This window comes from Ostrea edulis, chromosome 8, assembly GCF_947568905.1.
Source record: "Ostrea edulis chromosome 8, xbOstEdul1.1, whole genome shotgun sequence".
NCBI lineage: Eukaryota > Metazoa > Mollusca > Bivalvia > Ostreida > Ostreidae > Ostrea > Ostrea edulis.
In genome coordinates, this window is record NC_079171.1 from 57,030,647 (window position 1) to 57,046,826 (window position 16,180).

The following is a 16,180-nucleotide window of genomic DNA, read 5'->3' on the forward strand; positions in this document are numbered from 1 at the left end:
TTGCGCGACAAAATCACATGGGACATTTATTTGGACATTAAGTATCTTTTTGTTTTCCTAAATGGACGCGGGATAAAATGAAAAGTTGTATATTCTATATAGTAAATTTTATGTACTTTCTGTAAGTTATATTCATTAAAATATTCGCGTTGGAATAATGCTTAGAAATAAGACACAAAATGGTAGAATTGTTTAAAAAGCGCGGTATTTGTAGAATAAGGACATTTCACTGGACACCGATAAAATCAATCTACTTCATGGACATACTCAGAATTATTAAATACTGGCATTCACTGTGTTCCATGATATATTTACATTATAAATGTAACAAGGATATTCAACTTCCCCCTGTATTAGGCATGCTACTGGTCATGATGGTTTGCATTTGCAGTCTATCTACAAACACGGGACACCACTGTCTTTGACATTCTTAAGGTCGCTATATCAATTTTTACTGCTTGTTCATATTATAGGACATTCGAGGTCACTGTTTAAAAAGTAAGATGGGAAAATCCACGTGCTTGTTCTTAGTTTTAGCCGGGATGTTCTGCTTTGCACAAGGTAAGGAGTATTGTGTATGGTGATGGGCATGTTACGTTTGAGAGACAGAAAAGGGAGATCAATATATCAAATCAGTGTTTTATTTCTGATGTCGAAAATTTGATGAAATGAATCTTATAATTCTTTTCATGATGCAGGTATCATATGGAAAATTAGACGGAAAACTTTGTTGATTGATGAAAAAGTGTTCCGTCCAATTTCCCTATGATACCACGACCAAGGAAAGAATCATCAGATTCATTTCTTATCATCTGAATATTTTGAAACATCGAGTAATTTCTTAAACACGATTGTTTCTTCATATTCATACGATGTATCATTACCCCACAGGAAGTCAAAATCAGGCGAATTGTCAACCAATGAAATTCACCGTAATTTCATCAAGACAATATATATTCAATGATTTATTAAATCAACGCTAGCGTATCAATTCTGATGTCGTAAAATCTTGCAGAAACTGAATAAATCCCTAGTCTGCGAATTATGTTTGGGTTAAATATATGCATGTACTTAAGAAATGCATCTCAATTTTGAAAATGCGTGAAGATAAGAACTGCGATGCATTACAATGGGATGCCGTGAGCACTTCATCCAAACAACGCGTAAAGCGTTGAGGTCAATAATCTCATGAATTTTCAAACTTGGTGTTTTTTTCTTAACATTCTACTTTCATGTCTGTCGGCATTTTCAGCCGTTAGACGAACTACATTTATCTTTGTTAATACGAGCATTATTTACAGCTGCGGCGTATTCATGAGGTAATGCTATCATTACAATATGTAGAAAGCTATTATTACAATCTGTAGAAATATTACATGTAACATCAACAGCATTGGATAAACCAACCGATCGATAAATAGAAATGGTATTCCATCTACAGCTTGTGACGTCACAGTATAATTGACCAATTTTCAGAGGGACGCCAAACAAACAAAAGTGCATGCAAAAACAAAGTATAATGGGAATATTGGTGCTGTCTTTGGGAATATTGGTGCTGTCTATGGGAATATTGGTACTGTCTATGGGAATATTGGTGCTGTCTATGGGAATATTGGTGCTGTCTTTGGGAACATTGGTGCTGTCTATGGGAAAATTGGTGCTGTCTATGGGAACATTGGTGCTGTCTATGGGAATATTGGTGCTGTCTTTGGGAAAATTGGTGCTGTCTATGGGAATATTGGTGCTGTCTATGGGAAAATTGGTGTTGTCTTTGGGAAAATTGGTGCTGTCTATGGGAAAATTGGTGCTGTCTATGGGAATATTGGTGCTGTTTATGGGAATATTGGTGCTGTCTATTGCTTTAAAGGAATCGAGATCACAGATCCTGGTCAAAGTCCACCAGTGAATAGGATTCTCTTTTTTTTTTTCGCATAATAGTATTTTAACAACATTTTCCATTGAAATTTCGTCAGGTCTGTTGGGTGATCCTAGCTACCATTTGTTCTCGAAAATACAGGTGAAAGTTCAAGGTCATTAGATGAGAAACCCTGTTTTTGTATATGTTATATGTCATGTATTTCTTCAAAATGTTTATAAATAGCATTAATGATACCCGAGTATATTTATATTACAAATCGCATTTTCCTCTATGAACCAACCAATTTCAGCACGCGGCACAATCCGTTCACATTGACTATAAACAGATTATGAACTAGTTTAAAGCCCGCGACTGAGAGAGGGTAATAGTTTCAAAAATACAACATTTGTTACAAAGAAAATATTAAGATTGAGAACTTACGCGGATTATCATCCCAATCTTGTGGTCTCCTACATGTAGCTCCACAATACAGTGCACCGTGCAATTTTGATAAAAGGCAGGGTCAATTGTGACACTTGTGTTAAAGTAATGTAAACAAATAGTCATTTAGCAAATTAACATAAATATAAGATTTACAGAATTTGCCTCAAATCCAAATCCGTTCATATTGACCATAAACAGCTCAAAACTGCTATACATTTCGGAAATGAAGATGATTTGATCTTATATTGTTTAACGTCCCTCTCGAGAATTTTTCACCAATATGGAAACGTCGCCATTGCTGGTGAAAGGCTGTAAAATTGAGGTCTATGCTCGTCGCTTATGACCATTGAGCAGGGAGGTATTTTTATCGTGCCACACCTGCTGTGAGTCGGGACCTCGATTTTTGCGGTCTCATCCGAAGGACCGCCCTATTTAGTCGCCTCTGAACGACAAGCAAGGGGTATTGAGGGTCTATTTGACCACGGATCCCCATGGAATTCAAGATTTCATATAAAACAACATAACATTGAATGTTATACTGCTAAATTCTCGGTGCATCTGATTTCAATAGCACTTATGTATATTTGCTATTTTAAGCTGGGACACTTTCTGCTGTTATAAACACGTTTATGAATCCGTGTTTGCCTTACGTTTAATTTCGCATTCATTTTGGGAACTATGAGATTGGTCACTGCTCGTTATCATTAACTTTTCATGAGAAATATTTCAACAATGGACAGTACATTATCTGAGTTTGGAAAGAATCGTCTAAAATTTAAGGTGGTTTCCCCACCCAAATTCTCCATTTGCTGGAATGCCAGATGAGGACTACGTGATCAGGAATGCTTTACACGCCACCTAGTGTTCATTCTGAGAGTGACTAGCCCTTTCCTATTGATATCCGTCTATTTTGCATCTTCTAAAGTTCGTTGTATCTGAACTGTATTGTCTGTTATATCACTACTTACTCTTAAACTATTTCAACTGTATAAATTGTATTGTTAACGCTATTCACAGCCCATCATATCTTATTCATGTTCGTATTGTTAACACTATTCACAGCCAATCATATCTTATTTGTGTTCGTATTGTTAACGCTATTCACAGTCCATCATATCTTATTTGTGTTCGTATTGTTAACACTATTCACAGTCCATCATATCTTATTTGTATTGTTAACACTATTCACAGCCCAACATATCTTATTCGTGTTCGTATTGTAAATGCTATTCACAGTCCATCATATCTTATTCGTGTTCGTATTGTTAGCGCTATTCACAGCTCATCATATCTTATTCGTGTTTTTAACGCTATTCACAGCTCTTCATATCCTATTCGTGTTGTTAACGCTATTCACGGCCCATCATATCTTATTCGCATTGTTAACACTATTCACAGCCCATCATGTCTTATTGGTGTTCGTATTGTTAACACTATCCACAGCCCATCATATCTTATTTGCATTGTTGACACTATTCACAGCCCATCATATCTTATTCATTTTCGTATTGTTAACACTATTCACAAACCATCATATCTTATTCTTGTTCATATTGTCAACGCTATTCACAGCCCATCATGTCTTATTCGTGTTGTTAACGTTATTCACAGCCTATGATATCGAATTGTTAACGCTATTCAGAGCCCATCAAATCTTATTCGTATTGTTTACACTATTCACAGCTCATTTTATCTTATTCGTGTTCATATTGTTAACGCTATTCACAGCCCATCATATATTATTTGTGTTTCAGTCCAAACTTTCCGAATAACGAAAACGTTTTTTAACGGCAATCTGATATTGACTTGGACGAACGTTTCCACACGTCGTAACGATATAATTATCACAAAGAATGGACGTGAGAGTGACTGGATACGAATCACTGATGACAAGTACACAGTGGAAGATGTATGGAAGTATAAATCTGTAAACATCAAGGTACGGGAATTCCAATCGACAAACAATCCATCACGTAAAGATTACAATTCAACATACACTGGTACGTTCTACACAGAAGTAGTACATTATAATATAGATCAGGATGCTGGGTATTAAGCTAGAAATCAGGACTGATGTAGCTACATCTCTTATTAAATTTTACGTTACACAGTCATGAAATCATTTCATACGTCTTTTCATATATTCAAAACATCTTGATTTTTGCTTAATAATGGAAAGTTTTGCATTGTCAAAGTACTTTAAACAAACTACACAGTCTTCAGACTTTAAAATGTTCCCAAATTTCATTTTTTTCCACTAATGACTGAGTATATAATGTTATGCATATTGTTTATATAACATTTGGTAAAAATAACGTCTGCTAAAATAATATATGTAAATAAATTATCTCCAATAACAGATGTTATCCATTCCAACAATACCCTAGGTCAAGAATAAACCTTGCGTTTCCCCTTTTAGTCTCACGAATTGATTCTGAAGAAGGAGAAGCAAAGAATCTAACGTGGACAGCTGATTTATTTCCAAAGAGCGGACAATACAATATATATCATTTTCATGGTGGCATGGGCAAAACAGTAATGCAATTGGAATACGATGGTGCTGTTTCAGCTGATTCTGCAAAGTATGTTTACCACACCAGACCCTACAACTCCACCAACATAAAATTTGAGGTGAAAAACATAGCGCTTATGGATGCCGGGTTTTATGGAGGTGGCCATCCACAGAATGCTGCAAGAAATGGACAGGGTGCACTTCTTGTGGTGAAAGGTAAAATCGTCAAACTGCTATTTAAAGATTTAAAAAAAAGCATCATTCACAACAGAGCACATGTAGCGCCCAGACACACTAAGGATTAGGGAACAATAAGAGAAGTGGATATTTCCTTGATAACATTGTTAGATTTGATACGCCCGAAACATCATGCTATTCAAATATTTGCTCGGAAAGTTTAACACGGAAGTGAAAAAAGTCAAAAATACAGAAATACAGAACGGTTATAAGATTTAAATGGAAATAATATAGATCTTGAAGCGAAATGCTCCATTCTCTTCATTTAAGTATTGAATTCTTATTTTTGGATGTCGGCGGTAGTATAACAGCACCTGGCCGTGCCGACAAATTGAATACCGCGCGTTAGCGTTAGCGCGGTATGATAATTTGTCGGCACGGCCAGGTGCTGTAATACTCCCGCCGACATCCAAAAATAAAAATTTAATACTTATATTTACATTCTTTAATTTATTTCTTAAAAATGTTAAGATTTTATTCGTCCCTTTTAAAATTTTGCGCCCTTCAGAAATGGTGGAGGTAATACACGGAAGAGCCAAACTCGGTTGTTTTACTATGAAAAGTATAGTGCATTTGGATATTACAAGAAAAAAATATTCTCTTTGACAAAATAAATTTATTTAATTTGCTTTAAAGTTAGAAGTTAATTCATGCATTTATATTTATTAAAAATCTTATTAAGATATTTTAATTGTTGCTATGATTGATACCTTTGCTTGTGGCTGATCAGAGGAAATGGGTGTTTCAGGCATTTCAGGGTTTTCTTCAACATGTAGATTTACATTTAAGTGACTGCTTTCTGGTAAATTCACCAGCAACGAATCAAAATCAGTTTGAGAAAACAGTTCTAAGATGTCCATATCCTCAAAATTTAAATTGAAATTAGGTTGCAATTCATCATCCATTTTGACTTCATGTTGTTTCTATTTACAATGTTTACATGTAGCAGACTACATGTAAATGTAGTTCCTGTTTTGTATTCATACGCAGTGATAAGGTTTAGAGTGTGTTATAGGAATTTGAATGCTGTAGATTTCCAATGCATTTCAATGATGAGAAATACACTGAATGTAAATATATGCTAAACAAATTCGATAATTCTACATAACCAAGAATTAATCAACATTATTATCATACAGTTTTACAAAGGCCGCTTTTGTAATTACGAATACATATATTTGTCATACAGATGTCTGTGAGAATTCAGAGATTAACGATTTAGTTATTGTCACAAAATATACCCGTAAAGACGGAAACCAATTCAAACGTAAGAAGCCCGACTAAGAGGTCGAGAATTTTTTTTTTAATTAAACCTTTCAAGCAAAGTTTGAAAATATTTGTTGTTCAGCAAATAAAATTTATGGTTATCTAGACTCTTTCATTGTGTATTTAGAGACCCTGTTTTCTGAATTCCTCCACATTTGATACTGTCACGTTTATTTCCAATAAAAATTGTGAAATACATTTGTGTCTTTGTCTATGGTGAGATAATGCACACACTGAATAAAGCTAAGTTTGAGTGTTGATTACACATTATTTTTCTATTGAAATTGTATTTGTCCAGCACTTACATTTTCACCTCTTTATTTTCATTCCGAGAATGACCAATATAAATATCTAGGCTAGTAACTTTATCCACCATTGCATTTGCTATGGACCCATGTGTCATATCAATTGTCTCTTAAATATTTCCCATTATCTTAGGCGGGTGTGAACGGTCGACAGGGGAGGCTTACCCTTCTTAGACACCTGATCCAACCTCTGATATGTCCAGGGGTCCGTGTTTGTCCAACTCTCTGCATGTATTTGGTATTGGTTATAGGAGTTATGGGATTGATCACTGTTCGTTATCTTTACCTTTCATCACACAATCGGCTTCACATATGTTACTAAAGATATAGGATCTATATTCACCATTGCTTAGCAATAGTTTTATTTGCAGGGAAACCAACCCAACCTCATATCACAGGAGTCCTTAACGTAACTGAAAACAGTGATGTCATGTTGACCTGCTCCAGTAATTCCACCTCTCGTCCGTTATATTACAGGAAAACTGTATCCTTAAACTATATCTGGTACAGGAACAACACCGTCATTGATTCAGAGACCAGAATGACGCTCAGATTTCCCAGGATTTATAGAGACGTCAGATTTAACAAATATTCATGTCAGGCGAAGGAAAGTATTGAATCCGAAAAAAGTGAAGAAATTCAGATCAATGTTTGGTGTGAGTATTGTACTGGCAAGCATTTTGAAATAGATGAGATTTTTTTTTCTAATAAACGTTGACCTTTGCGTGCCTATCATATTTTCCTAAAACAGCTGACATCGGAATCCTTATGTTGATGTGGATGTCTTCAAAGATTTTTTTTTTTATAAATGTGATTATTTCAAAGTATTTCTATTTGGAAACACATATCAATTTGATGTTGTTAAATTTATGTATCAACAAGAGCTGTGTAGTATTACTCTTACAGACGGTCCCAACAGTGTTACCATTAGCCCTCAGCCTCCGGTAGATAAGACAGTATCTGTGAGAGACGGGGATTACATAGGACCGTATCACTGTTCTGCTGACTGTAACCCGCCCTGTTCCATTCAATGGAAGGACAAACTCTCCAATGGAACGTCCATAGAAGCAGAATCGAACGGATCAACATTGTTACGACAACAGGTGTCCAAAGATCAGGTTTTGTTCCGATGTGTGGCAAAGTCAACTCTCGACAGACAACTGCATTCGGCGATGGATTTCCCCATAATGTGTAAGGTTTTTCTTTCATTTAGCTTTACTTTCTAGTCTTCATTATTAAACTGTTATTTTTTTTTTCGATTTGAAAAGATATCTTCAAGGGGTACAGGGCTACATACAACCATGGATATAAGAAGAAATAAATTAAAAGTACATCAACAGTAATTAAATTAATCTTGTAGTGGCTTTAACGTTTTTATAATTCAAGTTGTAGTGTCTTGAATCTTTTTATGATACAAATTTTATGTTTATTGTCGATTTATTACGTCACGGTATTCTAGTGGTTAGGGGTTTTGCTTCGCAACCGAGAAGTCCAGTTCAAAAACCAGTGGACATTTATTTTTCTGACAACCGAAAGGTACAGTTCAAAACACCAGTGGACATTTATTTTTCTGACAATCGAAAATAGTGTAAGTGGACGCCATTAGTATAAAACACACTAATAGGATGACTGTTTTATTGCCCTTAACATTTTAGGTTATCAACTTACAAAACTACATGTTTCTGACAGAAAAATGAATCATTTCGGTTGTGAAAGTAGACCTTCTTAAATCTGTTACCACATTGATAATAATGAAAGGCTTTTTCAAATACATAATTGATTTCCTGATTCAATGTTTAGTTCAAATTAAGATATTCTTGTTTTTGTTTGTTTTGTTGTTTTCCACCACACTCAACAATTTGTCAGTTATCTGGTGGCGTCCCGATTTTTTGATCTGGGATTTGTTTATATGGTAGCTTAAACTTTTTTTCTGAAACGATTGTTTAGAATGAATTTTAAGACCAGAAATCAAATTGATACAATTTGATATGGTAAAAGACTGGAGATTATTTCAATATATGAGAGGTTATTTTCCCTCTTTCATATAATAACGATGTGACTAACCTTTTATAGATCATCCAATTTCAGGATTAAGGCATTGTATACTAGTAACACATCATATTCCTTCCCCATCATGCAAGTAAATACCATCCCTTTATTTTATTGCATCAAATATGAGGACGGTTATTCAGTATGAACACTTCCTGTTATCAATGAAATTTATGTAACTGATGAATAGGGAATTTTAAATTTGATAAATGAATGTCAGCACTAGCGATTTAAATAATCTAATGATATGACTGGTGTCAATAAAAGTTATTACATAGCCCAACACCTTGTAATAGAGTGTTAAAAAGTTATTCTAATATAGGAAGAATCTATGCTCTTCATTAAACAGTCATTAATTTGTAGAACAAAGGTAAGAATTGAAAATGTTATCATAGAACATGTGACCCTCTTTGTAAATATGGATTGAAATGAACCTTATCATTTTCAGTATCGTTTGCACCTAACCTGTCGAAAAATAGTAAGTATTTGTTTTTACTCATTCTCTAGATTGGAATACTAAAAGCATTGTAAAATTGTAAAATTAAAAAAGGCACTTCACGTATATGATCGGATTAAATAAGTTGAAACAAACATATGGAAATTACATTATCTTTTTAATTTGAAAGCTTCACACACACACACACACACACACACACACACACACACACACACACTGTATATATATATATATATATATATACATATTTAAAAAATATGAAAAGAAAACACAGAAATCCTCCGTAAAGCTTTAGCGCTTTCATTACATCTTTAGAAGCTTTACAAAAATGTTTACATAGCAGTATCATAGTAACAGTGATTATGACGTCAAAGTAAGCGGCACGTTAAATGTCTATATTGTGACGTCATGTATAATGTACAACAATGATCTGGAAAAAGTACGGGAAAATCATAGGCAATTATATAAAGACTATTAAGTTTTGGCTTTAGAATACCAATAAAATGTTTTTCTTTTTCCCGTCTCCGAATAGTACTGGCACACATGAGTTTATAAAATGGGAAAATGTTAAATCGTTTTTTACCACACGTTTCCAGGTGTGCACTTAACTGGATTTGTCTGTATTCAGGTGTACTGTTGTGCTGCTTATGTACACGTACACGGGCACGGAGAGTGTTGCCAGTTTCACCAATGTAATATTCCTTGCATCCAGGACATGTGATGGCGTATATGACATCCTTTGTGTCGCATGACATGTTAGCATTAACTTTAAATTCGTGTCCGTTAAAATTATAACTGGTCCCTTCTGTAATGTAGTCACATGTACCGCATCGAGGGTCCGTACACTTTGACACTGTATAAGTACGGTCATCTAATTGGGAGGAACAAAGTATTCTCTTAAGATTTTTCGGCTGGCGTTTACTGCTAATAAAACGACAGTTCTTGTATATGCCTTTTGTTTGTTCATCTTCCCTAAGTAGATTGTTTAATTCATAAACAATTGAATTGATGTTTTGATTTCTCGGATTATAAGTGTGCACAAATGGTATATATTTTTTTGACTGCGGATAACTCCGTTTACCTGATCAGGATATGGGGCTCACGGCGGGTGTGACCGGTCAACAGGGGATGCTTACTCCTCCTAGGCACCTGATCCCACCTCTGGTGTGTCCAGGGGTCCGTGTTTGCCCAACTATCTATTTTGCATTACTTGTAGAAGTTATGAGATTGATCACTGTTCGTTATCTTCACCTTGCATATAGCTGTGTGTGTATACGACATGACTATCTTATATTATGATATGAATTTTTTGTATTATGAATTATCAGTCATCAAGTTATTGAAGTGAGGACAGTGTTGCTTTCGTTAGCAATCTAGATAAACTAAACTAATAAATACAATCCTGATAATGATATCTTAATTTCAGTTCAAACAGCAACGATCGTAATTGTCATCTTGTCTACATTTATGGTTGTTGCAATATCAACAATTATTGTAAAGGCTTTCCGACAAAGATCGCAAAGAAGATTGGAGAACAAGCGAGCGCAACCCGAGAATGAACGCAACACGACCATAAACGCCACCCAACAGCAACTGCAAGCGGACGGGGGATCTGAATTCCCGATAAATGACTATGAAAAGATCAACACAACAATCGACGAACATTCTTATGATTGCGTCGATCCCAAATGAAGACGCTCAATTAAAAAGATATCACAGCCAATTCATACACAGATCCTAGTCCTTGATTATGGGATGTGTCTCTCACATGTAACAATTCAATATATCTTGTAAAACGCAAAATGACTGCTTTATCTGACTTAATCAACATCTTATTTCGATTCATTAATTGTATCTTGCTTAACGTCTCACTCGAGAATTTTTCACTCATATGGAGACGTCACCAAGACCGGTGAAGGGCTTCAAATTTAGGCCTATTCTATGTGTTTACGACTATTGAGCAGGAAGGGTTCTTTAGCTTGCCATACCTACTGTGACACGGGGCATCCGTTTTTTAGGTCATCTCCGAGGACCCGTGACATTCACACCTGATGCCGAGCGTTTGGCGATGGAACTGTGACTTCCTGTTTTAATGGCTTAGGTTTGTCGCGGCCGGGATTCGAATCTTATTTCAAAGAAATTAAGTCACTTGAAATTCGCGCAACATGATGTCATATGAAAGACGTAATGATATGTTTGCCCCCCCCCCCCCTCCCCCATTCGTTTCCTTTTTTGCTTTGGCAATATTGCGTCACTTCATATGAAATTCAAATGTCCGTGATAATTACATTACATCTTACTTCCTGAATTATATCAAAAGCAATGAGAGTGACGTCTGCTCATTTTACACATTATGAATTAAGTTGGAGTGAATTGCATTCTTTTGCGTTTATTCCAAACAACACGTAAGCAAAATAAAGCTTCAAATTGTAGTTAAAAGCATCACGAAAATCCTTATTATCGAGTACCGTGGGAATACTTCAAGTAATGCTATTCAAATCTTTACCGAATTCCATTTCACTATATATACTTTCCGGAAGTTTTTGAATAGAAAATACCTAGGGTATCAAATTACTGATGGAGTATCAATTTGAAATCGCTACGAAGACGATGATATTGATCAGTAATATCGTACTGTGGTTATAAAGAGAGGTCAGCAAGGGTCACGACTTCGTGGGTGATTCAATAGAATTGTTGCTGGTCTTTTTGAATAACAAAAAGCTACATGTGTTTAGTGTTAGGGGCTTTTAATCATTTTGATTAGCGTTTATGTTAAAGAATGATTCTGTAGATAGAATTATGAATTTCTATGATTGTTTGCTTCTATTTAACACGAGTAACTCTCGCCCTATGATGTCACAGATTCTACAGTACCGAGGTCCTTCAGTTCCATATACGTTTGCCCAACTTTCTATTTTGTATTGATTGTAGGAGTTATGAGAGTGATCACTGTTAGTTATCTTCACCTTTCACATCACGCATGAACCTTGCCATCTGTCAGTGAGTTATTTTTAGATATTAGATAAAAGGTGAAGATAACGAGCGGTGATCAATCTCTGAACTCCCATAGGTACTTGTATTTCTTAAGACAACTTTAAAACATCGATTCTAATGTCTTTGGCACGAAATATTAAAGATGAGTAATGATCAAATGCTTGTATAGTTCTTCTAGACCCGAAAGATATCCCATCGAAGAAAAGCTTCCATATTATGTTTGGTGTACAGTATTAATATTGATAGTAATTTGGTGTATTTCATGGGACAAAATTATAACAGGCATAATGCATGAACAGTGCTAGGGGTTTGTTTGTTTATTGATATATTGTTTACTTGTAAAAATTACTATACAAAAAAACAATGTTGTAAATAATATCCCTGTTTACAAACAAGTTCAAACCACATAAACGAATTAAATATTTTTAACCGATTGAAAGATGTTTTTATTTGACTCGTTACAATATTATTTGAAGATCAGATGATGGATTTAACAGGAATTTTTGTTTTAAATTTATGCTTTTGAATTAGAAATAAGATGGAAAATTAGAACTACAGCATTATGTAACCCCTTAACAAAGCGATACAATTTTCAACAGATATCAAATTGATTTCTTTAATTCAAATATAATTTTTTAACAATATGGGGAGGGAGGTATATCATCCTCGCAAAAAGTAAAATGTAATATATCTTCACTAAGGAGAAGAAGACACTGTTAACCTATATTTTATGTAAAGCTATATTACATCAAATCTTGCGATAGCGAACCATCTCACATAATATTGCCAGGTTATTAAAAACGAGAATCATATGTACAATAAATGAGTGTTCTTATTATACACTTTTATATCAGAATTTTAATTTGTAAATATGCATGAACAATTGATTAAATAATGTGTGATTACTGAGTTGTCTGTCCTCCGTTTATAAAATAGTCATATTCTCCAGGAACTTCATCTACGAATCATAAACATTTTGAGAAACATTTTATTCAATAATAGTATTATAGTAAAAAAGTGACTTTACCGAAACGGTGATCAATCTCACAAAAAAGGTGGGATCGGGTGCCAAGAAGGAAGGTGAAGATAACGAACAGTGGTCAATCTCATAACTCCTATAAGCAATAAAAAATAGAGAGTTGGACAAACACGGACTCCTGGATATACCAGAGGTGGGATCAGGTGCCTAGAAGGAGTAAGCATCCCCCATTGACTAGTCACTTCCGCCCCGAGCCTTGTACATTGATACTGTAAATGGAGTAATCCGAAGTCAAATCCTTAAAGAACTTCCTAACAACTACTATAAAACAAATTTCGACCTAATGACAGGTATTCACAAATAATATCAATTTAACGACCATAGAATTTCCGAAATTCTGATTTCTAACGAAACGGTTCAAACCTCTGCAGGATCAATGTTTTCGTTTGTAGGTTGCCTAGATTTAAAATTGATCTTATGAAGAATATGCTTTGGTTTATTGAATCAGTCGAGGTGATAATGGAATATCGCTTCATAATTATGGGTTTTTACTTTGCCATTGAAATCAATGTTCAATAAAATATACAAATACGAAGCAGATATTGAAGACTCTGTGGTGTTTATTTTTACTTTACTGGGATATATTAAATCGAGATATGGATGAAAGTGACTATAGAAAAGGAAAGTTTTCGATATATATGAAGATGACGAACAGTGATCAATTTCATAACTCCTATAAGCAATACAAAATAGAGAGTTGGAAAAACACGGACCCTTGGATATATCTGAGATGGGATCAGGTGCCTAGGAGGTGTAAGCATTCCCTGTCGACCGATTACACCCGCCATGAGCCCTATATATTGATCAAGAAAACGGAGTAATATTTGGTCAAAATCATTGTAGTAATAACGGCCTAACAATCGGTATGAAACACGTCAGGCAACATTTGACCCAATGATAGGTTGAATTGGCAAACTAGATCGTTATAACGATAATATAATGCTGACTATGTTATCACCCTGTTTGTCAGTAGCATGTCTCGCTTTATAAACTGATCATACGCAGAACAAGCTTTTGCATATCGAATAATTTGAGAGATATAAACACCATATGCAGATTGTACTGGGATATTGCTACAAAGAGATATATGAAATATTAATGAAAATACTAGTTAATTAGAAATATATGTCTTGTCTTGTCTTGAATGTGACAATCCCTTGCATAGACGAGATCAAAGAAGATGAAGACCTCCCTTTGAAACAACATGCTTTATGAATTTTTTGACGTTTACACAGCAGATTGCAACAATCTTAGAAAAATAACATTCATGCTGTATTTGTTCCAGGAAGTTGCACGGAAAATTACAGCCCTTAGACCGAGCAATTGAATTTAAAGCTAAGCATAAAATTGCAGTTCGAACATTACTACGCAACACGGTGACCGAGCAAATTAAAAAATGGATGTGTCAGTGGAGAGTGTTAAGATAGACATTTTATTTTCTGTTTTAAAACTCCTGCATACCAAATGGATGACGAAAGCTACCCAGGAAATAGCAATTAATCCTGAAGAAGGCTTGGTGAATGGCCGGTATCAACTGATCAATTATGTGAACTATCAATTGATCAAGGCACCTCATTTCTATACTACATGGTATTTAATTGAAAAGGCAGTTGTTATAATAAATGCGTGGATTACCTGACTGTTTCAAATTATGATGACACGTATTGTTGGAATAAAGCTTATTCATTTTTACTTCGTGTTTTTCAAGTCGGGAGAGTTATTTCCTTTGAAACATCGATCGGTGTTTTTTTTTCTTGTATTAGGATTAAGATACTTCAAATTATTCAAATTCAGATTATTCAAAAACTTATACGCGAGAAGAAGAAATATTTTGCTGTGACCTTCAATTCGACATGTAGGTATATCAAGGACGTTTTGTCTATTGACAATGATAACTTTCATTCATATGTCGATTCGATATATCCCTGTGAGCTTGAAATAAAAGACACCACAGAGTCGTCCACTTCTGCTTCATACTAAGATATTTTATTGAAAGTGTACATTAATGACAAATTGACAACTCAACTGTATGACAGGATGATTTCAGCTTCTCCATCGTCAACTTCCCGTATATATGCAGCAATATTCCATTATCACATGCATATGATGTTTATATCTCTCAACTGATTCAATACGCACGAGCTTGCTCTGCGTTTGGTCAGTTTTTAAATCGAGGCAAGCTACTGACAAACAAGTTGATGGTACAAGGATTTCAACAGTCTCAATCATAGTAATCATTTTGTAAATTCTATGGTCGTTGTAACGATCTAGTTCGTCAATACAACCTATCATTGGGTCAAATGCAGTCTGACATGTTTCATACCGATTGTTAACTCGTTCTTGGCAAACTGATTTTGACTACGGATAACTCTGTTTACCTGATCAGGACATAGGGCTAACGGCGGGTATGACCGGTCGACAGGGGATGCTTACTCCTCCTAGCCACCTGATCCCACCCCCGGTGTGTCCAGGGATCCGTGTTTGCTCAACTATCTATTTTGTATTACTTATAGGAGTTATGAGATTGATCCCTGTTCGTTATCTTCGGCTTTCATACATATATTGTGATAAAAATGAAAACATTATTTTAAAAAATGACATATAATCAGTTTTACAAAGATAGAGCAAAGTGATATATAATTTCAAGTTACATAAAAACGCAAGTACGGCTTACCTACTTTTTATGCTTCAATGAATCAAGTTTAGTGAATACATCAATTTAAAAGCAAATGAGTGCGAATTTTCAGAATCCGCGAGGGAATTTTCTCGCGCTTTTACGCGGACATTCATTTTTCGCTTTTGATTAGAAATTCAGAGTAAGTGCAGGAAAAAAGGTTTTATTGTTACATTTGATGATTTTTTATTTCAATGTGTCGACAAGTATTTTTCCTGTCCAATTTGTCTACGAATTTCTGAAGGATTCTCGTAACTTGTAGCAATCAGAAGCTATGCCATTATGCCAATTTTACAATAGACCTGATAATATACCGCAAATCTTTTGTAGCAAAAATAAACTGTG

At 34.9% G+C, this 16,180-nt stretch overlaps 1 protein-coding gene across 1 annotated transcript; it reads left to right on the forward strand.

The window, feature by feature from the left end:
• The first annotated feature begins 418 nt into the window (after window positions 1-418).
• Window positions 419-13,094, forward strand: LOC125661637 (uncharacterized). Its single transcript, XM_056146548.1, has 7 exons — window positions 419-561; window positions 4,057-4,302; window positions 4,722-5,030; window positions 6,994-7,278; window positions 7,529-7,813; window positions 9,120-9,149; window positions 10,555-13,094. Exons 1-7 carry the CDS (start codon window positions 504-506, stop codon window positions 10,818-10,820), a joined length of 1,479 nt encoding a protein of 492 aa, XP_056002523.1. The 5' UTR covers window positions 419-503; the 3' UTR covers window positions 10,821-13,094.
• Window positions 13,095-16,180: the final 3,086 nt, after the last annotated feature.